Genomic DNA, 26635 nt, shown 5'->3' on the forward strand with positions numbered 1-26635 from the left:
AGGAGTAATCTTTGCAGCCTCTGTAATGCAACTGCTTAGAATCAAGTTCTTTTTCCTTTAGTGTCTGAAGGGCCCATGGGAAATTATTTAACTCAATGCAATTTTTCAATCTGTAAAACAGGTATATTCAAAGTATATACTTCATACGGATTGTTGAAAAATTAAATAAATTACAAATGCTGACACACCAGAACAATGCCTGGCATCTAAAATTTGGAAACTGACATCAATGGTTATCATTATTTTATTACCAGTACATATCTCCAATCTGAAAATCCCAAAACGGGATTTGCTCCCAAATCCAAAAGGTTCTGAAGGCTGACATGATGGAAAATTCCACACAGGCTCAGGGCTATAAGCATAGCTCACAGCTAGAGAAGTGTGCCAGAATGTGACACACTACATTCAATCCCCCAACCCACCAAACCCAAAAATGAAAACACACAGGCACACTAAAACAACACGTAAAATTATCTTCAGGCTATGTACACAAAACAAAATTTATGTTTAAACTTTAGTCCTAGCCAAGATATGCCATTATTTATATGAAAATACTCCAAAATCTGAAACTCTTCTGTTTCTTAGTATTTTGGATGAGGGATACTCAACCATTATGTCCTGCTTTCAAACAGACCTACCAGGAGTACTTAAGAACCCTGGTGAGCTGAGAAGAAATTAACTTTTTAATATTTTTAAGGTGCTTAGTATTTTGTAGTTTAAAGGAAAATTAAATCCTCTATATAAATTTCATTGAGATCCATAACTACATAAAAAAACTGAAGTGGAAGATTATGGAGCATATAGAAACTAATGTACATTAACCTAATCAGCTTTTCTCAGTATTAATACTTTGTCAGGCATGGTAGTGCATGCCTGTAATCTCAGCACTCAGGAAGGTTAGGCTTAGGGTTAGGGTGATTAGGGAGTTTGATCCCTGGTACCAAAAAAAAAAAAAAAAATAGATACTTCAAGTGATCTTCAAGAATGCAACACAAATGTGTGGGGTGTACATACTGCACGGCACTCTGGACTGATTACATGGAGCATCAGGCTGCACAGGAAATTGAGGTGCAACAAGTCCCAAGCACTCGTGTTACACTGCAAAGGTACTGTCCATTTCCTATAACTGGGCCAATGAGTGTTTAGCAGGAAGAATGCTATCACGTTGAGCAAAGTTTGTAGTTGCAATAAAGCATATACTCTTTGTGTATCAGTTAATGTGATCAGCCTCCTGAATAGGACACTGAAGGGAAGTGCTTTCAGGACCTTTAAGATCTAAGCTGGTGTAAGTATGCCTTGGGAGATGTTCATTCATTTGTTTAATTCACCTGTTTAGACTGGGAAGGTTCCTTCAAGATTCAGGCAGCTCAAAGAACAGATGCACAGCCATAGGCTGGTTAGAAACCTTAGTTAGCAGCTCTGCAGCCCAGCTCAGTTCATTTTTATCTGTCCAGCTCCTCCTAACTGGCCTCCTCCAGCCAGCCTAGCAGCCCTTGTGGCCATCTACATTTACAGTAAAAATAAGAACTGTAGCACTTTGCAAGTACTGACTTTGGGCATATACAAAAAGGCCACAAGGCATGTGTGTGCCTTGAACTTTAATGTAGTCTGGAAACCATCCCCTACACATAGCCTGAATCCTAATATAGCCATCGTGAGCTTTGTTCTCTCCTACAATCCCACACTGTATTTATTTGCTTAAGTAAAAATTCTTAGAAAACAGAATGTAGACCAGAAGCAACTTTCTCCTCCAACTTGAAATCAGAATATAGACTCCCCTTCCAAAACCGTCTGGGTGTGCATTGTGGAACCAGCAGAAGGGAAGAGCAGGGGTCAAGAACCTGAGAAGGTGGAAGGACCAGAAATACAGTTGATGACATGCTTTCTTGGGAATACTGAACAGAAAATGCTGCTGGTCTGCCAAGAAAGCTCTACTTAAACGGAACTGTGCTGATGTGTTTCAAACTGGGATTTAAACTGAAAGGTTCAGGTTTGTTTTTCCACAATCACCCAGATGTTTGCTCTTTATTGTTGGCACCTAGTTTACCATTTCTCCATTTGCATGAATAGTTTTCATTTTTTTTCATTTACTGGAGGAGAGCTGCCTATCTCATTCAGTTTTTTATTTAAACCTTGAACCAAGAAAAATTTAGTCTGTAAGGTTCTATATTGCTACATTAGTTTTTTAATTACACCTGAGATTTTTACTTAGTTTTTTTGTTTTTTAAATCAGTACCAGGGCTCGAACTCACAACTGCGCGCTTGCAAGGCAGGTGCTTGTGCCGCTGAGCTAAATCCCCAGCCCTTAGTCTTTTATTTTTAGTGGGTTTTATATATTTTTTACTTTAGTTTTTACTTAGTTGCTTATTCAAAGAGAGAACAATGTATACAAATAGATTTAAGTGAAAAAAATTTTCACTTAAAAAAGAAATCTTAAATTACTCAACAGATTTTGCAACTTTGTTTTGGTTCTTAGGTACTAGTATAATTTCCTATAAATGCTATAAAAGTTCTCATTTTGCATAGAGTAAAAAGGAATATAATCTTAAAAAGCACACTTCTGAGGAAGCTTATGTTTCCTTGAGTTCTTTGGATATATGTAAAATAATGTCACCAGTTTCTTAAGATGTCCACATTGAGTACAATGGCTTGTTTTACTTTTTTAAATAAAGCATGAGTTAGGTTCATGCCACAAAACCTAGACTGAACACAATTCAAAATAATGCAACCAAATTTTTGCCACAAAGATAGTAAAAAAGGAGAGGGTGAATAGGTCCTCTAATCTAAACATGATCTGCTGGTCTCTCTGACAAATGGAAGGTTATGTAAACCTCCAAACTAGAAACAACTTCTGGCTCCATTTACACTAACACCATTAAAAATTATACTTAAGGAGAACTGCCCACTTATCTTCAAGGATTACTTCATTGCTTTAATCTGCTGCCCACGCCAAACCCAGCACACAGCACTCCCCATAAACTTCTGACAGTTTCCCACCCTCTGAGATGCACCCCAGGCCTATCGTGGCTCCGCAGGGCTCCCAAGTCTTGTCATGGTGTGGTCACGTGTGTGTCTCTCCCCCAGGCACTGGAAGACATTATAGTCATCATGGGAGTTCCAGAGCCTTTGGTGGGTAGGACTGGTAACTATGTATTTACCTTGCTGGCTACACAGTTTACTACTTTATTCTCCCACTGTGCTCCTGGTGTTTGTGCTTCTACTACAAGCACATACAGAACACATGACAGTAACAACTTACTGTATTAACTGTGGGTCTGCACTAGAAGAGCCTGAAATTCAGGTCCTCTGCTAATAGCAAAGGACACACACTCTTTTTCACACACAGTTGTTTCTGTACTGGCACGTCTCTCGTCAAGTCTACAGACCATAGACATAGTGGCACAAACACAAGTATAGCCACTTGCTCAAACATAAAAAAGCTTAACTGAACAGATTACACATGCCAGTAACTGGTTCTGCCCTTATTCTAACCACTCCACTCTATCAACATATAATACTGGACATGATGACAATTTTCGTTTTTGCTTTTTTATTGTTTTAATTTTTGCTTGCTTGTCTTTATGATGCTAGGGAAGCACTCTGCCATGAAGTATGCTCCAGATCCTTATGACAATTTTCAAGTAAGGAGATGCAACTGACTTTTATTTTTAAATCCAAGAAGCCCTTTCTAGCCTACAAAGTAATGGTAAAGGACCTGAAAGTATGCTTATATATAATTATGTAATCCAAGGAGGACCTGTCTCCAATGTGTCCAGGCAGAGGCGGACCCCACTTACCCCCTAAAAGTGTCCAGGCAGCGGAGGCGGTACCCTGGGGCAGGCAGACATCGTGTTTCTGGTTGAGGTTCACCAGTAAGTAGGTCTGCCCTACTGGGGGATCCTAGGTCCTTCACACAAAAGGAAGAAAGAGATGAGAATTAATAATACTAAGAACAAAATTTAGTTTTATTTGTTTATAGTACTAGAGATTGAACCCAAGACCTCTGTACTAAGATATATCCCCAGCGCCACTGCCTGCCCCCACCACCCACTTTATTTCTTTAATTTTTTGAAGACAGGGTCTCACTAAGTCTCTTAAATTGCCCCAGTTGGGCTCAAACTTGCAATCCTCCTGCCTCAATGCCCACAATGCTGAGATTATAGATGTGGGCTACCAAACTCATCTATATATCTTATTATCTGATACTGCAGGGAAGAAATTAGAGTGGAGAAGTAAAGTTTTTTTGAACTAAACTTTCACTTACTTTTGTAAAAATCCTACCTAGCAATTTGTCTCTACATTTTTTTTGTTTTTTCTGCATTTTGCTAAGCTAAAGATACTCTGTTTCATGAAGTATGCCAGTCCTAGCACAGAAGCAAACATGCACACAGTGTGTCAGCACAGATTTAATGCCATGGTCCATCATTACAGTGAACCATCAGCATTTATACAGTTAACATTGGTGTCCCTATTCTTTTGTTTTAATCTTGAGTTCTCCAGTGAACTAAATCAATTCAATAGTCAGGCTTACAGGGTGAAAAAATGTATCCAAATCCTACATCCTAGTGCAGCCCAGGCTTCCTATCTCATTAAAGAAAAGAGAGGGCTGGGCCCTTTACCACACTGAGGGTAAGGCCTGGAGCACAGCTCAGTGGTAGAATTCTTGCTAGCATGTGTCAGGCTCCGAGTTTGATCTCTCACATTACATACACACACATGCACACACATAATCAGGACTCATGACCTGATCTTCTGCAATATAAATATAAATATAAATATAAATATAAATATAAATATAAATATAAATATAAATATAAATGTTTACTTGTCTTTGGAAAAAATTGTATTAAGTTGCATAATAATTTTTAAGTAGGAAACTGTAATTTCTAAATTTAAAAAGCTATCCAGACAATACATGATGCAATCTAACAACTCACAGAATTGATGAGACGATCAGTTTCTTGAGAATTTATTGCCTTAGAAACCCAATTATTAAAGTCTTCCAAACTGTAAAATAAAAACCTCAATTAACTTATTTTCTTTAACAGAATTTTCAAAGTGATTGAATATCATATTAAAATAAAATTAATTTCAGGTTCATAGTTTGTATTACTTAAGGAACTAGACATTCTGAAAACATTTTAACATAAATTTCGAAATCAAAGTTTATAGCAGCCACACTTGTAAATGTTCAACTCTGAAAGCATAATTTCCTCAGCAACAAAACAAGAATGAAAATAGAGCCTTTAATGAAAAACTGTGAAGGTTAAACGAAATGACTATTCTCTGTGGCCAGGGTTCTTATTAATACTACTATTAAAACTGCAAAAAAAAAAAAATTAGCAACTACCAAATTCACTCAGTGTAGGAACAACTCAAAACAGTATACGCAGTTGTAACATAAGCTATGACAACGAGAATGTGGACTTTGAGCCAACTGTGGTGGCATGCACCTGTAATCTCAGAAATGAGAAGCCAAGGCAGGAGAACTGCCAAGTTTGAGCTCAGGCTGGGAGCAAATTACGGAAACCCTGTCTCAAAAAAAAGGTAAATGTAAAAGGTTAAGGATGCAGCTCAATGTAAAGGTCCTGAGTAATTCCTAGTACTGCCAAAAAACAAACAAACAAGAACACTTTGTCCACTCACAAAGAAATTTTAGGATAAATTATTATACATGGAAAGCAAAAATCAGTTAGGAAAGAGGCTAAAGCAGGAGGATCAAAGTTTAAGACCAGCCTTGGAAACTTAGCAAGACCCTATCTCAAAATAAAGTGCAAAGGGCCCAGGGATGTAGCTCAGTGGAATAGCACCTGTCTGGCAGGTACACGGCCTTGAGTGGGATTCCCAGTAAAAACAAAAGGCAAAATCCTACATTACATCTGTGTTTGACTGCAGCCAAATAAAACTGCACGTATGCACATTGAGACAGTACAAAACCAACTTTGCAGTGATAGTAATGATTGGCTTTTTTTATGTGATTGTTTTAACTTTTAAAAATCCAGATAACATAAAAGTGATTCCCTGTCAAAGTAAGTCCCTGTCTTAAAAACATTCATGTTGTAAATTTTCACAGATGTACTGTACAAGACTCATTCTGTCCAACTTATAAACAAATCTGACTTACAAATGTTCTCCAGAATGGAACTTGTTTGTAAGACGGGGATTTACTGTACACGATTACTGAAAGGTAAATATATTAGTTGATTATCCTTTAAAATGAGATTTCTAACTTGGGGGAAAAAACTTTCAAAGAGTATACCTTAGCCTAGAAAAAGCCAACATGTCTTGCATTACTTTGCCACATCTGAAATATCTAATGCACAGACTCTCCCCTCATCTTTTATCATGAAAATTTTTAAGCACATAGAAAGGTAGAGAAACTAGTACAATGACTCACCAACATTCAGCTTCAACAAATAGCCACAGCTAATCTTACACCACCTATATTCCCATCCTGCCTTGGTTAGATTATTTTACAGAAAATTCTGTATCATATCATTTTATCCATACAATAGTATTTATCTCTAAAAGGAATGGATTATTTTTATTTCTAAAAATAATTATGGTAACCATTATCACATCTTAAAATGTTGGCAATAATTCCTTAATATCACATAGCCAGTTCAATTTCCTGCTTGTACTGGGGTTTTTGTTCTGTTTTATTTACAGTTCAACTGTTCAAAGTCAGTATCCAAATACAACCCATCCATCTAATGCATATATTTGTAATTTTTCTTTTTTCCCTACCACCCAACTCCCATTTCTACTTTACTCAGCATTGCTCACATGCAAAAGATTAAAACAGACATACTTAAAAGAAAAAGGAGAAGATATTAAAAAACAAAGCAAAAGGCCCAATAAATTCTCTTCTCCATGCTTGTTCTGAAGTGAAAGGAACTAGTCTGGGAGCAGGAAAGCGAGAGGAAGAGGTGGCCTCAGCGGTGGAGGAGACCACAAGCCACTTCCACTGAATGAACAGGATAATGGCTTCTCAAGCACTGTCTTCACTTACAACCATATGAGAAAAAAGTAAAAACCCACTAAAACCTTCTGGATCTCTTTCCTATATTCAGAGACTATGTCTTAGTCTACATTGGTTCTCTAATACCGGGGACTAGAATAGGGTAAACACAGATTAATCAAAGAATACCTGGGCAACATCATCTGGGCAGAACACTAATCATTTGAGGGGTCAAACTGCCCTTTCTGAACTCATAACCTCTGTGTTTTACTTTGCCCAGCTGGGTCCTCCCCAGCACCTTACCTCAACAAGAACCTGAGGAAGGACACTGCAATGATGACCACTAGCCCAACAAGGAATGCGACACTCACAGCTACGGAAAGAAAAGATGATCACCAAAAATGTCATCATGCACATCATTGTTGCCAAGGTGGTACATTTAACCTACCAATGAACAGTGAAACAAATGAGGGAAAAGCCCACACGTCTTTGATAATGCCCTACAAACTGTCTTACGAATGCCTAAAGACTTGTTGCTGCTTCTGCAAGGCCATGCACACAGTACTCTCCAGTGAGGCTCAGAAGGGTAGATTTGTTGTCAGCAGCAATCAGACAGTGGAGAACCCCTGGGCTGGCTGCCCATGGGAAATATATGGGAGACATTACATCCTAAATTCTCACACAAGGAAAAGCAACTACACTATCTCAAGTTTCTTTCTCCTGCTTTAACTTTTTTATTTATGCCTTATCACAAACTTAACAACAATATGAGAACATGATATATAATTTTTTGACATATTTTGCTTCGTGTATATCAATGACACAACAAAAATACTGTACATTGGGTAGAGCCATGCTTGGCATGCACAAGGTCTTAAGTTTGATCCCAACCCCAAAAGAAATATATAATTGTACCATACCTAAATGGTATGGATAACCCATAGTCTAGACTTTTAATTATAAAAAAATACCATGAACTGCTTCATTTTACAAACAGTAGTCAAAATCTAAAGTATGTGAAAATGCAAACTTTAAAAGTCAATGAAGAACATGTACATACGAAGATTACTGTCAACTGGATCCTTATTAACAACCAGGTCACAGGTGATTTCACTGACCCCATTGTGGGTATGCTTTACCAAGAGAGAATAGTTTCCAAACTCTCCAAATTTGTATTGCAACCTATAGAGATCAGATAAAATTAAGACAAATGGTTAGATTAGGATGTAAAGAGTTGGACTTTGTGAATACCATCAAGGCAGAATGATGTGCATTCCTAAGTGCAGATCAGGAAAAAATAAAAATAGTTTAACTATGCATGGTGGCTGAGGCAGGAGGATGGTGAGTTTGCGACAGCCTGGTCTATGCAGACCCAGTCTCAAAGAAGGGGAGAAAAGGGAAAGGAGGGGGAGGGGGAGGGAAGAAAAAGAGAAGGTGAGGAAAAGGTGGAGGGGGAGAAGGAAGGAATGCATTTTAAAGACAGGAAAACAAACCATATGGAAAAGCAAAGCACAGAGAAAATGCAATCTTTGGTTAGATTAATAATAGCAGGCACGAACCTACAAACTTCCTTTTCTTCCAATGTATTATTAATTTGCAGAATGGAGTCGTGTTGGGTGCTGACAGAGACAGGTACAATGGCTGGCTTCCCAGGTTTTCTAGCATGAGAAACATTTACCAGAAACTGGAACAAACACTAGGGGATAAAACACAACAGGAAAACTTAGGGTTTTTTATCTTTGGTTTTCAGATGTCTTTGGCTGTGCTGGGGCTCAAACTCAGGTCCTTCAGTATGAGAGGCAAGTGCCCTACCACTGAGCTGGAGTCTAGCACTGTAGGAAGCTTCTGAAAGTCTGTCGGTGGTACAGCTGGGCATGTGAGCAGCTCACCAATAGTCCAAGAAGAAAGGTGAGGGTTCAAAGGGCAGCCTTAACTACACAGTACTACCCTGTCTCAAAAAACAAAAGCACAAAAACAAACTAACAAAAAACAAGGGAAAAAAAGACTATCGGTTATTGAAAGACATAAATGCTCAACTAAGGGTCTCAATGTAACTTTTGTCTCATACTCATAAAAGAAACTTGAAAATTCCAATAACTCAGATAAGATGTACCTATGACTTTATAACAATGACTAGGTCACTAGGGAATTGGTTAATCTTTTATTTACCAGTAAACTTTTCACAACAATAAATATAGCCTTATTAAATCTTGCATCTTACTTTTACTATTTAGCAAGTAAACTTCCATGACTATTAATTTCCTATGTAATAATGTTCATTATATTTGATCAACTACTATAACTGTAGTACTTGGGTTGGTTTTTGTTTGTTTATTTTTCTGGTTCCAGGGATTGAACTCACAACCTCATGCTTGCCAGGCAGGTGCTTATGCTGCTGAGCTAAATCCCTGGCCCTTGTTTTTGTTTCTGTTTTTAAAGGAGAAAAGGGTTTATTTTAGCTCGCAGCTTGTAGATATTTCAGCCCACAGCCATCTGTCTGCAAGGCAGGACAATAAAGAAATAGTTTATGGCATGGCAGGCAGAAAGCAGCAGATTTCCTTCTTTCCCTTTTTATTCCATCGAGGCTATAAGCCTATTGGTTGGTGCCGCCTGCAACCAGAATGGCTCTTTCCTCTTCAGTAATCCACTATCCACTATGCTGAACCAATAGTGGTCTATTTAAGTATCACACACTTATGATCCAGTCACTCCCAAAAGTCCCACCTACAAGGGCATGAGGTTTTGGGATAACATCTACATATAAGCTACAACATTCTGCCCCTTGCTCCCCCAAAAATACTCGTGTGCATCTCTTTATGCAAAATGCATTCAGTACATCTGTAAGAGTTGCCAACGTCCTAACGTTTTTGGCATTACTGAAATGTCCAAGTACAAATCCTCCTCTGAGATTTAGCTTTGGGCCTCTATAAAAATGAAAAGGAAAACTGTATGTTAAAAGTGTCAAAGTATGTTAAAACTTTGACACTTTTAGCATACAATGGCACATGATAAACACTCCTATTCCAAAAGGCACAAATAGGGGGAAAGAGATGGAAATAAAGCAAGACCAAAATCCAGCAGAGCAAATATTAAATGGGCTGGTTTGGGTGTTTTTTGCAAATACGTAAATATAGTCAGGCATGGTGGTGCACACCTATAATTCCAACATTCAGGAAGTGGAGGCAGGAAATTCACTCTCACTTCAAGGCCAGCCTGGACTACAACAGTAAAACCCTGTCTCAAAAAACAAAAAACAAATGAATTGCAATTATTTAAAAGATCAACATCCTTTAATTCTTTCCCTAAAGTAAATTTCAGTAAGTGAGATTATTGGCTAAATGTAAAAATTTTAGTGACTCCTATTACAAGAAGCAAATATCATAATAAGTAAAGTTACAAAATAGACTAATTTCTCAACAACCTTGGCAGGATCACTCTTCATGTTGTTATTTTACTATTTAGTAACTTCACTGACATTACATTTTACATTATGAGTGGATAAAATGTATCAATATTTTGCTGTTTCCTACAGTATGAACCATCAGTCTGATCTAAAGTTCTCCTGAACATAATCTGAGAAACATGTCCTTATACATTATGATATTAAACACTGAGCTATCTCAAATATTTCTCCGTTCTAGTGCTTTCTTTGTATTTCATTTTATTTTGTTGACTATACATACAAGTTTTAAATTTTTATATAATTATACTAACCTGGCTTGTTTTTGCTATTGCTTTCATTAAACATGTACTTTCTTTTTTAGTTATAGGTGTGTTTCAGTTAGTAGGTTACATTTTTTTGTTTATTGGTACCATTTAGATATATATAACGCTCATATTCATTATACAGACTTTGTACCTGTATATAATTTGTTTTTTCCCCAATTCCCTCCCCTCTCACCCCTCTTCCCCTATTTATCTTTGTTTCCATTTTATCCTTTTTTCATTTTTTTCTTTTCCCTTCATTCATATCCCCCATGCCCTCTCTAGTCCCTTCCTCCTTTTAAACAATTTCTTCCTGTTTCTCAGTACCTACTGTACATCTTGATCTATATTTACTCTTATGGTTTCTTATGCCAAGGAGATAATATGATACTTACATATGTTTCTCTAATTTATTTCATGTAAAGAGTATGGTCTCAAGGTCCATCCATTTATCTAGAGTCGGTCATTTATCCTTTTTTGTGGGTTAGTACTGTATTATATAAAAGAACCGTATTTTTTCAATCCATTCATGAGTTCATGGGTATTCAGTTGTTTCCAAGACTGAGATATTACAAACTGTGCTAGTATAACCATGGATGCACATATATAGCTGTGGCATTTTTTTTTTAATTTGGTACCAGGGATCAAACTCACAACCTTGTGTTTATTAGGCAAGTTTTTGAGCCTCTGAGCTAAATCCTCCGCCCTTGTGATATGTTTTCAATTCTTCCAGGAAAACAGCTAGAAGGAGAATAGCTGAGTTGAATGAGACCTCCACCAATCCTAGTTTTTGTTGTTGTTGCTACTATTGTTTGAGAAGGGGCAATCTTTAGGCTTTAAATTATGTTTCTGATGCCTCCCCATGGCATACGTCACATTTTCCTTCACACCTGAAGGGCAAAATCCTTAGGAGTTCACCACATTGGGTGTTACTTAGCATAAGGTTTTGTTCGTCTATAAGAAGTATCTCTCTGGATTGAACCACAGACATATCCATGACTATTATTCCCACTGTTCTGTTTTCATCTAGATTAAAATCTGGCATGATGCATTAATAGTGTAGGATCATCTTTCAGTTCTACGTACTTGTTGATTCCAAATGTTTGGTAGCAATGATTACAAGCCTTGAAGTTTTCTATGTGAGAACATTCATGCTGGACCATGAATGTTTCCCAGTAGAAGCAGAAGCCAGTAGCATTTATATTTCTGTGATAGTCTTTTTTAAAAATGTTTTAATTTTTGTATTGAAATGCTATCATCTTGCTCTTCTGGCCAGTGACCTCTTTCCATTTAGCTTTATCTTGCTTTAAGAAATAATGTGGAGCTCTTATTCTGTCAGTAGCTGTCAGTTTGTCTTCTTCACTTTGTTCTCTGCTCCACTAGTCGTGGCCTCCACTATTTCTGGATTCTTTGTATTTTTCTTTTTTTAGAATATCCTGCAATACTCTCTGTAGAGTTGAATTGGTGGTTACAAATTCCCCCAGTTCCTCTTTATCAGAAATGAGGCAGAGATTGGATGATAGGAACAGCTATTTTGGAGAAAATGACATCTTAATACGTAATACTGATTTAGTATCATCTTGTTTTGAAGTCTCATCTAGCTTTTGTCCTTCTGTCTCCAATGGTCTAAATAGGTTGTATCTTACTGGATTTTATTATGTACGATAGTATAAGCAAAAACCTTTTAAAGACAAGGAGATTATACAGAAACCATTATTCATTTTCTGTTAGTCGATTCTAAATACTCTGTAATACTGTCATTCTCTTAAATGGTTTTACATTGTTTTGATATACTTAATGCTACAGTATACGAAGTTGTACTCAAGGATTTCAAGGAAAGAGACAATATGGTAACTACTTTTAGGTCAGGATTATCTGGTGGTGAAACACTATTCTGCTTAAATGGTTATGTTTTGATCTGTGCTGTTTCGTTGTTATGCCCTCTTTTACCTCAATCTCCACTCCATTATTTACTTTTTTAATACTTTTTAAAAAAATTTTTATCCTTTTAATTAAAGGAAAAAAATAGCAGGATATATTATAGTAACCCACTTTGACTTTCCATTACCTCGATTTAAAGCCCTGTATTACTCTCATCATCTGGTTTTTAACTGATGTTCCCCTATTCTGTTTTGCTGGATAGTATCAGGTTCGAAAATTTAGGCATCAGCTGTGAAGATAATGAGATTCATTATAACGCCCATTCTCGTTGACTTTTATCTACTTTTGAAGACCTACAATGTCTCCAATGGTTTGGCTTTGTCGGTTTTGTTCTTTACTGTTTTGTTCAATTGTATTATAACTAATGGTATAGGCAATTCTATTAGAGATAGCGGGAGGCATTATGGTAACCATTGTTGATCACCTTGTATTATGTTTTCACATTATCTATTATGTCCACCCTTTTAACTTGACCGATTCTGTTCTGTTATGTCACATTTGGTTTTACTCTCTTCCAAAAAAGTAATAAGAACTGTGAGAGCAATGAAACCCAAAATGTGTAATAGTCATTGTACAAAAGAGAGGAAAAGAAAGTGCTCTAAACTATATAACTGCATGTATATTTAAGTGTATAAGATAGAATATGATATCACAGAGTTTTATTGGATCATTGAACAGAACTGTTTGCAGTATCATTGATGGAATGTCCACTTTACAAGCTTTAATTTTGTGACTTGAACAATTATTTCTAAGATGACAGTATGTAATCCATTAACTAGTGATTTCCTACTGTTCATTTTTTTTCTGTAAATCTGTATAACTTGTACCCTTTCTCTGCTTTTTTTTTCTTTTCTCCTTAAATAAAATTTAAAAAAAAATCAAAAAAAAAAAAAAAAGAAAAGAAATAATGTGGAGTTGTGCTAGTGCTCTCCTTTTCCAATGGTTTCTTAATCATCTTTTTCTTTTGTTGGCTTAGTAGTTTCTGAAAACCTTTTATGTATTCTGTTACAGAACAACTGGCCTGCTGGATAACACTGGCGACACTTCCTAATAATGGTTTATCATCTTCAGTGGAAACTAATGGCTTTTCCCTCATGCCCTGCTCTTTCACATCGACCTATTCTATGGATATATTCCACTGAGCTGGTAGGAAAGTCGTAATTATTCACCAAATTCACACCTTTAAAATCAATCCCTCTTGCAAGCAAGGGTGTACAATAAGAACCCAGGTTTTTCCTGTTACATGCTGTGGACAGTGTTATCTCTGTTACTGTGCTCTTTCTGCATGAATAACAGCCACATTAATACCTTCATATATGAGCTCATGAAAAAGTTCTTTAGCCCTTTCAATGAACTGAACAAAATCAAGAACAGGTGGATAGAAACCCTTTTTAACAAGTTCTCTCATGGCCAGAAGTTTTCCCAGAAAGTCTCAGAATCAACGAAGAGAAGTCCTTGTTCTACAGTTTCCACTGCAGAATTCCTTGCACCAATGGACAATGATGACATTGTCCAGGTTGAGTCTGCACCACCATTCAATACCATATGCAAAAGCTGCACTGAACATAGCTCTTCTGACCTGGTGAGATGCACGGGCCAGGAAAATAGAAGCCCTCTGGTCTCCAAATCCAGTTTTGCCATCTTCAAATAGTTTGTCCAACTCATTTACTAGCAGCCACGCAACACCTGTTAGGTCTATTCCTGGTGGATCTTGCTTTAATAAACGAATGTGTCAATTTGTAGTAGTCACAAGCATATTGAACTTCTTACATGATTTAAGTCCAAATTTCTTGGCTGCCTCTGCTACTTTGCATACCAAATGTATCGGAAATGCCGTCCCCTCAGAGATTTTAATAACTCTTGGTGAATCTGACTGGCAAGTTCTTGTACTGGTGATATGATCAGTGAGTGCTCTTTATTTGTGGGCTGTTTCAGCATCATTAAAATGGGAAAGCTATAAGCTAACGTCTTCCCAGTAGAAGCAGAAGTCAGAAATTCCTGATCAAGTAGCATAAATGGAATGGCTTGTATTTGGATCGGTGCTGGCACATGGAAGGTTATGTCCAGAATGTTCTGAAGCAATCAAGAATGTTTACACTGCTGGTTAAGTTGCTGAGTTGTAGCAATTGGCTAAGGAAGATTAATTCCTTAACTTTGAATTTTGTGTATTTTCTCCTTTAAATTTTTGTCTTTGATCTTGGCTTCCACAGATGACACTCACTGTATAGGAGTACCTTCTTTGTGAGAAGTAATTTCTGAAAGCACCTTCTTTGTCTTTTCTTGTTAGGCTCTCTCCTGCTTTCAGTTAGGCTCTCTTCTTTTTTCTCTTCATTTTGGAGCTCCTGGTTTTACACTCGCCTGGGACAGACTTCTTATTTCCATAGAAGTCAAGACTCTGCAGCACCTCTGAAGAATCAGAGCCATATTTTTTTTCCTAGCTGGAATTGAGCCGCATCCGCTGACCATTCATGTCAAATTTGGCTCAAGTGCTGAGCTAGTGAAACGAATCATGGACATCCATTTTTACCCTGAAACTCTCTCCCCAACCCTAGTTTTCTGAGGAATCTCCACACTGATTTCTGCAGTGACTGAACCAGTTTCCGCTTCCGCTGACAGTGGACAAAGGTTCCACTTTCCCAACAGCTCCTGCAGCATTTGCTACTGGTTGACTTCTTGATAACTGCCATTCTTTTTATAGTGAGGTGGAATCTCAGTATTGTTTTACTTTGCATCTCTCAAATGATCAGTGATATTGAATATTTTTTCATGTACTTATTTGATACTTGTATTTCTTCCTCTGAGAAGCGTGTGTTCATCTTGGATGTCCATTTTTGAATTGGGTCTTTAAATTTAAGGGGTCTGATTTTTTCAATTGTTTATTTGTTCTAGGTATTAGACCTTTGTCTGAGGGACAACTGAATAAAGATTTTCTGACTTTATGCGCTTTTCTCTCTGTGACCTCAGTTGTTGATTCTTTTTAGTATTTCCCATGTAATCATGAAATCTTTGCCTACACATATGTCTTTAAATGTTCTCTCTTCCAATAGATTTAGTGTTTGGTTTTTTTTGGGGGGGGCTGTCTTTTTCTTTTTTTATCGGTACTGGTGATCAAACTCACGACCACACACTTGCAAGACAGGTGCTTATGCCGCTGAGCTAAACCCCCAGCCCCTTAGTGTTTGTTTTAATATTTAAATTTTATTATTTTAAGGAGAAAAAAAGACAAACAGACAATGAAACCGAGTTCTGAAACAGGTCAGTAGGACAGTTACAGTAGTAGTTGATACATTGCCTGTTGTCTTCATAGTAGACGCTCAGATTATAGGACACCTTGTCTAAACAGTATTAGCACAAAACATTCTTCTCAAGGAACAAAGAGAAGCTAGCTCTGTATCTATCTTAACTTGTCTTGCATACACTTATCTTGTATGTACATATATATTTTTTTCTAAAGTAAGGGTTTTTATTCCTAAGTCCTGGGAATCGAACTCACAACCACATGCTAGCAGGTTCTGTGCCACTGAGCTATAGCCCCATCCCAATATTTAGATTTTTGACCCACTTCAATTTCAGTGATGGACATGGGTCTAGTTTTAATCTCTGATATGTGGAAAGTCATTTATTTAAGAGGCCATCTTTCTTTCAGTGAATGTATCTGGCACTTCTGTTAAAGGTAAGTTGACTAAGTATATCTGGAGTGGTTACTGGATCTCCTAATCTGTTCCACTGACCCTCAGGTCTAGTTTTTTTTTTTTTTTTCTTGCCTATACCATGTTGTTTTTATCACATTACTTTGCAGTATAATTTCTTTCTTTCTCTCTGTTGTTTTTTTTTTTTTTTTTTTTTTTTGGTACCAGGGATCAAACTCATGACCTCGCACTTGCCACGCAGGCACTTACATGGCTGAGCTAAATCCCCAAGCCCCTTGTAGAATAATTCCAAGTCAAGGATTATGATCCTCCCTACCTTTCCTTTGTTGTCTAGAATTGCTTTTGCTATTTTAGGTCTCTTCTGTTTCCAAACGAATTTTGGACACGTTTTCTCTAGTTCTGTGAAGTATGTTTTTCTTTCATTCTGTCACCAAAATCACTGTTTTGTGCCCACTTTTTTGTAAGTGATTCTTTTTTCCTGTTCCAATGATGCTCTTATACTCCAACAGTAGTTTTTCCTCTAATTTATTGCTTATTATATGTTTTTCTATAAACTATATATATTAAAATCTTCCTCTGAAATTAAGTACAATGATGCTCTCAATTTGGTGAAGAAAAGAATTCTTCTTTGCATAAAGAATATCCTCAAAAAAAAAAAAAGAAGAATATCCTCTCCCTTAAATAGCAGAACAGTCTAGTACTAGGTTTGAATGTGACCATATTCAAATAATTTCACTTTGCAGCATAGTATTATCATGTCATGTCACCTTACACCTGCCATCACAGCTCCTTATCAAAATTTCTGGTTCTTAATTTACTTAAACAAAAATCATGAATTTGGCCCAGAGGTATTTGAACAGTTTAAATAGTTGTGTATGTCTAAGGGATGAAACTATGTAGTGAAAATATACCTGTTTTCTGAATAAAGGAAAAGACTTTTTAAAAAAAAAATAGCAAGGTCTAAAATAGCTTTAAGGTTTTCAGATAAAATAACATTAGAAGCTGGAGTATAGCACAGCTATCACATGCAAGAACCTAGCACCACAAATTAGTAAGTAAAATAAACATACACTATTTATTTCCAATAATGCACATTCTTGGAGTAACTGCCTTTCTGTCAATGTGCAATCTCTCTACTGTTCCCACCATGCATGTTATCCAGCAGTCTTCTTCCTCTCCTGGTCCAGCAAGATGCTCATGCATTAGATAAGAGAAACATAATGTGGTCTATCAATCTGTTCATGACCAAGATCTGGTATTTTAAAAGATAGACAGAAAAGGTTTAAGAAATGGATGTTGTCCATTGCTAAGCATTTTTCCTTGATTATCTTTAATTCTTTACTATAGCCTGTTTGCTTCCTTACCTATAAAACTGAAGTTAACATGTAAAAGGCTTTAGATAGGACAGCACTAATGCAAATGAAACTGTTGGCATAAACACAACACATACCTGGAAACAGCGCTCAGATTTCCAGTAAACTGTCAAGTTTTCTCCTGGAAGTTCATTACGGATGAGTAGCAAAGCTTGATCCATCTTCAGCTCCACATGCTTTTTATTGTCTAAATCTGGTAAGAATTGGAAACATAAGCTAAAAAAAAGTAACCTGAATGACAGACAAGCACACCACTATTGCTTCTCATATTTCTGCACTCTGAGTTTATGGGGTCATTAATACATTACTGTCTGTATAAAAGAATGTACACATGCATGTGCTCACACATGTATACACAGGTTCTCCTCTGCACAAATGTCTCTATTACAAACAAGAATTCAGTCAGCACCATTCACATTATAAAAGGACTATATGTACTTTCATCAGGTACTAAGGTATATGTTCTGAATTAGTAGTTTCCACTTAGTAATGACCACTGTGTATTTTGTCTTTTTTTTCCCTCCGGTGCTGAGGATTAAAACCAGGGTCTTCACACTCAGCTACACTCCCAGTCCTTTTTTTATCTGGAGACAAAGTCTTACTAAGTCACTAAACTGCCTAGGCTAAGTTTGAAATGACGACCCTCCTGCCTCAGGCTTGCACAGTCATGGAACTGTAGACATGCACCACCACCGCTTGGCTTTGTCCATTTTACAGGAAGAGAAGACTCCCAAGAGTCAGATAATATCCTTGGGCCAACTTTCACACATCGCCAGGCTCATAGCCTGGCAGAACCCCAGTCCATCTAGCCACAGTGTGAAGTTGGCAGAACCCCTGGATGATGCTCTCGAGGCTTGAGAAGTCCTAGTTTCCATCGCTTTAGTTTGGTGTTCTGAAAATCCTTTTAGCAGATTTGAAACAGGAAAGGAAGAAGTTATAGGTCACAGTCTGAAGGACAGAAAGATCCACGGCCTTGGTATTCAATCAAGCACACAATCACCACTTCGTTATATGATATTCTTAGAACAGCAAAAAGATGGTGCAAACTCTGGGCATGAGATGTGGCTCATTGGTACAGCACTTGCCTAGCACATCTGAGGCCCTGGGTTCCATTCCCAGTGCCATAAAAAAGAATGATGTGGTTTCTAAAATTACATCTTGACAATATGGTAGAAAAATAAAGTGAACTGGTATTGTCTGATGTTAAAGAACAGTGGCTCATCTAAACCAACTGGCCATTCGATAGTGATATTATGTGTAAGAGAAAATAACTTATCAACTAGCTTCTAGGCAAATAACAAAAGTGAAAGTAGGAACAGTTAAAAATGTATGAACTTAGTGTTTTACTTTGTAATACATGAAAGCTCACCTTTAACTCACCTACACAATGAACTCAGGAATTCTTCACTTAACCAGGTTACATTTATAAGTTTATTCATCTCTCAGTAAAGGCAAAATATAAAATACATAATCCACAGAAGCTTTCTATTTTCATGTCGCCTTACACCTGCCATCACAGCTCCTTATCAAAATTTCTGATTCTTAATATACTTTTTTTAGGCTTTTTTTTTTTGAGATAGTATCTCACTGTGTACCCCAGGCTGGCCTCACACTTGCAGCAATCCTCCTGCCTCAGCCTCCCAAGCCTGAGATTACATTCATGTGCCACCAGGCCCAGTTTATTCTCTAGATTAATGAAGGTTCACCCATCATTTTTTTCTGTTCTTTGATGTCCTTCTGGAGAACTTTCAGAGGAAGCGTAGAGACTCCTAAGTTAGATCAACTTAAATCTAACCTCCCCAGGTGTCTTATCAATCAATTAGGGGTCATAGGATGTATAATTTATAGAATTTATAATGTATAATTTACAGAATTCTTGGAAAGGCTAAAGTTGGTATGTATAATGCTCTATAAATGATCATTAAAACGATTCAGGCTACATCCAATCCATGGACAAGAAACTCAGAGCTTCTTAGGATAGGAGTATCCCAATTAAATATTGTTAAAACTGCTTCTTCTTTTTTTACTTTTTTGGTACCAGGGATTGAATTCAGATCTTGTGGTTACCAGGCAGGTGATTTGCTGCTGAGCTATATTCCCAGCCCCGAAGTTTCTTCTCTTTTCAATTAACCTTTACTTCCACGATCTATTTCCTATTCTTTATAAGAAATAACTACATATATATGAAATGAACGCATTGTCACATTGTGTGTATTGAAATGAAAGTGAACTATCATTTCAGAAACAGAACTTTTAACCAAAATTAGCCTTTGCAACAGTTTCTCATATGCATTGTGAAACTGGAGATGCTCATTTACAAGGACAACTGTTGCGACTCCCAGGCAACACAAAAAACTACTCTCACTGTGCACCAAGCCCCAGCGGCCCCCCTAGGAAACAGCGCTGGGTGTCTTTTTTTAACTCCTCCCCCAGGATGGGGTCTCTCTACACTGCCAGACTGGGCTAAACTCCTGGGTTCAACAGATCTACCGGCCTCACACCTCCTGAGCAGCCATGACTACAGGCACATACCAATGAGACAGGACATAATTTTTGGATTTGGAATCTGAGGTCTAGAGAGATCAACTAAGTTGTTGCAGGTAACCACCTACGTGCAGCCAGGGTTTAAGCCCAGGTCAGCCCAGCATCTGCCTCCCACCTACATTATGAGTTTCCTGAGATGAAGCATATCTATTACCCAGGAGCTGATCCAGGATTAGCTTTTCAGTTTGTTTTGTTTTTCACTTTTTTTCCACTTTGAACAGAAAACAGCATCTCAAATTAATGACAAGTTAAACATATTTTCCAAATGTTTAACATTCATATTTTCCTTTTGCAAGTACTGAAATATTTACGTAACCACTTTATTTAACCTTTGAGTTAAGTATCTGAATAATTTCTCTCCATAACAACAATATTAAATCTTTCTCATCTTAGTCATAAGTGTCTTAAAATATTGTTCTCATTTCCTTTGTTTAGTTTTGGTAAGTTTTACTCTTCAAAACTACTCCTTTGTAATTTTTCTATACATCACCAGCCCTTCCCTTCAAAGCCGGAATAGTAACTGTTTTCAATTAGACATTTTTGAGTCTTTAGTAGTAGATAAGAGTAAGATTCTCATTTAAGGCTCAGATTTTCCATGTGAATTTCTGATTTGGAACGCTCTTCATTGTTCTAATAATTACGTTCTCTAGAAGTGTGCAGAAGTGCTCAGTCCCCGCTGAATATCACAATTAGCTGAGCTTAAAAACCAGTGCCAACAGGATTTTGGCTCATTCCAAACCTATCAAATCAGAACCAACTAATCAGCAGGATTTTTAAGCACCTGACCCATTCCAACAACAAACTTCCCAAAGTGACGTTAATATGCAGGCACAGTTGAAGACCACAGCTGGACCTGTGTACGCCCAAGGGATTTGGGCACCCTACGTTGCACTCCTTTGCATTACCTAACTGGAAGGGGGAAGGTTACATAACAGACATGAAAGACCTAATTATTAAACCACCAAATATGACCTCCAGTTAAGGATGTAGCTGGTGGTGGGGTGTCTGCCTAGCATATGTGAGGCTTTGGGTCCAATCCCCCTATAGAAAAAAATTTTTTTCTAAACAGAATCTGATGCTCAGCTACAGGAAAAAGCCACCAATTCCCCATATGTGTGACCTCAAAAACACCAGGTAATTCTCAAGGAACTTTATAGATGGGAGAATTAGTTTTTTTCTCTGTCTACACTAGTCTTGGTGATGAAGTCACTTTCCAGTAGTGTGGGGTAAATAAATATGCTGATCTTTGTATCATTTCCAAATATTTAATTAAACTGTAGTTGTCTGCTCCTATCTTCGCTAAACCTATTTTAAGGCGTATTTTATGAATTTTCCCAGGCAAACATTAAGTACTAAATTCCTATGAAGTTCTTCGGAGTTTGCTGTCCAGCCCAACAGCGGGAGGAGGCGGCACCAGAGCCTGGCTGTCACGGTCCTGGAGGTGGAACCCTTAAGGCCAGGCCGGAACGCGCTCTCCCACTACTCGCAACCGCTACTTACAAACCACCTTTTCCTCAAATAACTTACGAAACGGTGATGAAGCCGGCTGAGTCTTTTAAACAACCCATCACAGTCTCCTCCCACAAGATTCCGATTGGGAAGTGGCAGCTAACTCCCACTCTCACGCCAAAGCCTGCTACCCCGGAGGAGCCCGGCTGCTGCAGCGCCCGCGTGCCCGCCCCCTGGCGCCCCGGCCCCGCGCGGCGGGCTGCCCCAACGCCGCCCCAACGCCGCTCCTGGGGCTGCGCACCGCGCAGGTCCCTCGGCCACAGGCCAGCCTGCGGCCTGGGAGGGGGCGCAGGCACAGGAAGTCGCTCGCGTCGCCACTGCTCCCATGAGCTCCGCTTGGAGCCGGCTCGGCGGCAGCGGCGCACAGCGTCCTCGGCCCACCGCACCCACGGCCCGCGCGGCTCTGACTCCGGCCCGGCCGCGGCCCGGAGAGGCCCGGGACCCGGAGTTCCGCGGCGCCGCTCGGCGGCCGCCCCCCTCCGCCTTCCGCGCTCACCGGGCTGCGGGGAGCCGCCGGGGTCCCGCAGCGCGCAGCCCAGCACCACCGCGGCCAGCAGCAGCGCGGCCTGGTGCGCCTGGATCATCCCGCCTCTCGGGGCCCCGGCCTCCGCCTTCGCCCGCCGCCGCTCCGTGGCCGAAGCGGCGCGCCGGTCCTCAGCGCGCGTCCGCAGCTCGGCGCCGCCGGGGGCGGAGCTAGGGGCCCGGGGGCGGGGCGCCCGCCGCAGATTGCAGGGCACCGCGGAGTGGTTCCGCTGCAAGGCAGTTGCTGAACCTGGGAGCCACCCTGCGTTTTATTTCAGCACTAAAAAGAGAGAGGAAAACGCAAAAATTTCCGCCCCTTGCACAGATCCTCTTTGATCTGCGGGAGAGAAACAGTAAAACAATGCTGTCTGCAGGTCAGGAATCTGTGCTCTTTCACTGAGCAATGGTCTGCTGAATTTTTGCGTCCAGTTATTCATTGGTACACTTGGGCATTGGAGTCCTCTTTACCCTGTCCCGGGAAACACGAGGGTCAAGCAGATTGCAGAGTCTTTGCTCCTGGGCATTTACATGCAGAGGCAGAGAGCTTTGCCAACCTCTGATGAAGTTAAAGGGCCCCAGAGGCGTGGACTTTGCAAATCCATTTCTGGCTGTGTACCCAGAGAAACTATCACGATAAGAAGACATACAATAATACTTAAAGCACAGTTGTTCGTAACTGCAAAACTGTGTAAACAATCTGAATATTACAGACAGCACAGTTCAATAGAAATTAATTATGGAGTCAGAGAGGGATCTGGCCTTTGAGGAAATCAGCATGCTACAGGAGACCCCTAAACACTGACTGGAGGTGAAGAGAGCCTGGCTTCAAGATACAGGTGTGGGTCAGGGATTTAGCTCAGCAGGCATAATCGCCTGCCTGGCAAGCAGCCGCAAGCACAAAGTCGTGAGTTCCATCCCCAGTACCAAAAAACAAACAAACGTGGAGATGCAGTAGACCCACAGGCCTCCCCAGAGGTAAACAGCAGCCTCTTTTCCTTATTGGACCATTACTAGCTAAGTGACTATACTTACAATCTTAACTTCCTTCTTTCCCCCATGACTTCATTCCCTTAAAGTTGTGAGACAAGAGAACTCATCACATCTGACACCTAATGACTGGGAATGATTTTCTCATAACATGACACTCTCTCTCTATGGGAAACAGACAAAGTGTAATGCAGCAGTAGGTGTGCTCTAGAATAAGGGTGGAGAGAAATCCAGGTTTGTAGGGGAGCATTTAGTAATATAAAGTGAAGCAAAACAATACTGTATGTTATACGTATGTAATAGTCTACAAACACATGGAAGGATAAACTCTAAATTCAAATACTGGCTGGGAGTAGGGACACAGCAGAATGTCAGGAGAGCTCCAAATGGCAGTGTGTTGTTGAGTAAGTTGGACAGCAAATAGGTATATGATGCACCCTGTGTGATTTCTTTGTGTCTGAATTATTTGATGGTTTTTAAAAGTTACAGCAATGTGATCAGTGCTGTGTTAGAATGGTGAGGGACTGAGGTAGCACGTGGATTAGGAAGGCTTCCAGGAGGACTGGAATTTGCATTGAGTCTGAAGAGATGTTAGGCCTAGACAAGAGGAAGAGCATTTCCAGCAGAAGGACCCGTCTCTGCAAGTGCTCAGAGAAAGTGTGGTTTAGGGAAGTAGCTGAGGAAACCCAGTGACTGGGGCAGAGTGCTGTGAGAGAGGGAGAGAGGTAGGTGACAGGCAGTAAGTGATACCTTACACTACACACTACACTAATAAGTAGCTCCAACTCTCATGGTGTACCCGGCCAGAGTTTGTTTCTTGCCCCACTGTAAGAGTAGTATTTACATGCAGTAGGGGTGTGATAAATACCCTCACTTTCCCAAACCGGAGGAACCCACGTTGAAACGTGCAAGACAGGACAGTGAAAGTGAGACTTCAATTTTTTGTTTTTGTTTTTATTTCCTTCTGATCTTTTTGAGACAGGGTTCCACCGTGACTTCAGGCTGGCCTGAAACTCACTTTGTAGCCCAAGCTGCTCTGGGCTCTATTTTATAAAAGGTCACATGTGCAGCTGAGAAGAATGTGTATTCTGATGTTCGGTGGAACACTCTGTAAACATCTAATAAATCCATTTGTTCACAGGTTTGGTTCAGTTCTGTTATTTCTTTGCTGATTTTGTCTAGTTAATCCATCTGTTTGTGAAAATGGAGTATTGAAGACTCCCATTAAAATTATGCTATTGCTTATTTGATTGCCATGTCTGTCAATATTTGTCTTAAATAGGTACTCCCATATTTGGTGCATATATATTTTGATTATCTTTTTTGCTTGAAGTTTTCCCCTAGCAAGTATGTAATGACTTTATCACTTTCAATCATTCTTGGGTAAGTTTGTTTGTGTGCAAACGGAATAGCTACCCCTGCTTTTTTTTTTGGGGGGGGGGGTTCCTGTTGCATGAAATATTGTTTCCCATCCTTTGACTTTCAGCCTATGAATTACTTTTTCAGTTAAATGTTTGTTGTATGCAGTATATTTTTGAATCCTGTTTCTTCATCCACTTTGCCAGTCTGTTTCTTTTGACTGGTGAATTGAGGCCGTTTACTTTGATGGTTATAACTGATATGTATTCAGTTATCCTTGTCACACTTTTTCCTTCTGTCGGTTCTACATTTTTATCTCTAATTTACCCTGCTTGTTAATTTCTTTCTGTTGTTGTTCTTGGAATTCTGGTCATTTTTGCCTGTCTAGAACACCTTTCAGTATTTCCTGTAGTGCTGGTTTAGTGATCATGAAGTTCATCAGTTGTTCTTTGTCATGGAGATATCTTATTTCTCCATTAATTCTGAAAGGTACTTTTGCAGGTACATCAGTCTGGGTTTGAAGTTGTTTTCTTTCAGGACATAAAATACTTCAAGCTCTTCTTGACTTGAGGGTTTGTATTGAGAAGTCTGCCATGATTCTGATGGGTTTTCCTTCATAGGTTATCCTTTATAGGTGTCTTTTCTCTAAGTCTTTAATATTCTGTTCTTGTGTTGAATACTGGGATCTTGATTATTTTATGTCTGGGTGTCGATTTATTTTGGTTATGTTTAATTGGAGTTCTATATGCCTCACTTATCTTTATGTCAGATTCTTTTCCCGTTCTTGGAAATTTTCCTGCCACTGTTCCTACAAACAGTTTTTTAATATCATTTATGTTGACTTTTTTCATTTACATTAATTATTCTTATACTATTTTTCTTAGTGTCATTTTACTGTGGTTGAATAGTTATTTGTGGAGTGGTTGTGCTTTTTCTGGATCAGGGCATTGATAGCCTAGCATTGCTATTAAACTATTCACATCGAAAATGTGAATAGTTATTTCCTGCTCTTTTGTTATTTTCAAGAAAAGTTTCCTTTCATAATCACTATCCATAATCCTGTCTTCAGGATGTCTTTGGCTTCATTCAAGTGGTGATGCCAGATTTCAATTGAATTTTTAATTTCCTGAATATCTGTGTGAATCCATTTCATGCATTCTATTTCTTTCCTATATTGGTTATTCATGATTTCCATCCTCTTCCTATCACCATCTATTTTTTTTAATCTATCTATAGATTTGCTGAGCAATTTCTTTTTAAATGTTGACGCTTCTTTTTTACCTTAGAGATTATTTCTGATCTGATTTCCTCTGTAGCCTCTTGGACTTGTTTCTTTACTTTGGTTTCTATCATTTCAGAGATTTCATATGTATATCTTCCAATTTATTCTATGTTGATGTCTTTCTGATTTATTCTGGATGGGCTGGAGATCTGGGATTGCATTTTGTTTCTTCATCTTGTAATTTTCTATTTCAAAAAATTTTTATTCTGTTTTCTGTGATAATCTTTCTGAATTTTTATGTAGGTAGCTTTATCATTAGTATCAAGGCCTTCCTAGGAAAAGTCTGCTCTTCAGGGATGTCTTCTGTATGTACGAGATTCTTGTTTTGTGTCTGTCACAAGATCCTATCTTTCCAATTAATTAAGGATGAGATGTTTAGCTCAGTCCACAGTCCTTTGGTATAGGGCTGTGATGTAGTTATTATCCCAGAGTTTCTTACTATTGTTACAGAAGGACAGCTACTGATTACAACAGACTTCACATACTAGCTAAAGCAGTAAAATTGCTGGGGATATAGTCCATGGCATAAGCACTTGCCTGGCAAGAACAAGGTTCTGAGTTTGATCCCTGATTTTTTTAAAAAGTTGCAAAATTCACAGTAACAATAGCATCAGGCACAATTTAGAAACTGACAGACTGTGTAAATATTGATTTTGTACTTTATAGTGATATAATAGAATCAATCATAAGTTAGGAGTTTGTTTGCAGTGTTTCCCCTTAAGAGAGCAGTTTTACCCTGTGGTAGGAAAACTTAGGGTTGTGTATAAAACAAAGATAACTGGAAAGAAAGTTGGAGCAGGCT

The 26635-nt window shown here is 38.7% G+C and overlaps 1 protein-coding gene and 1 pseudogene across 1 annotated transcript in view; both read right to left on the minus strand.

The window, feature by feature from the left end:
• Positions 1–22454, minus strand: part of Hgsnat (heparan-alpha-glucosaminide N-acetyltransferase) — a 37126-nt gene extending 14672 nt beyond the window's left edge. The window contains exons 1-7 of the mRNA XM_063237253.1: positions 22180–22454; positions 17708–17823; positions 8521–8657; positions 8022–8143; positions 7265–7334; positions 4938–5007; positions 3798–3907 (exon numbers count right to left, since the gene is read on the minus strand). Coding sequence (XP_063093323.1) covers positions 3798–3907; positions 4938–5007; positions 7265–7334; positions 8022–8143; positions 8521–8657; positions 17708–17823; positions 22180–22267 — 713 coding nt within the window. The 5' untranslated portion in view covers positions 22268–22454. The remainder of the gene's footprint in view (positions 1–3797; positions 3908–4937; positions 5008–7264; positions 7335–8021; positions 8144–8520; positions 8658–17707; positions 17824–22179) is intronic.
• On the minus strand, positions 8664–17701 carry LOC134473291 (probable ATP-dependent RNA helicase DDX52; annotated as a pseudogene).
• Positions 22455–26635: the final 4181 nt, after the last annotated feature.

Source organism: Cavia porcellus, unplaced genomic scaffold (genome assembly GCF_034190915.1).
Source record: "Cavia porcellus strain 051 isolate PalLab524CR breed Dunkin Hartley unplaced genomic scaffold, mCavPor4.1 scaffold_26, whole genome shotgun sequence".
NCBI lineage: Eukaryota > Metazoa > Chordata > Mammalia > Rodentia > Caviidae > Cavia > Cavia porcellus.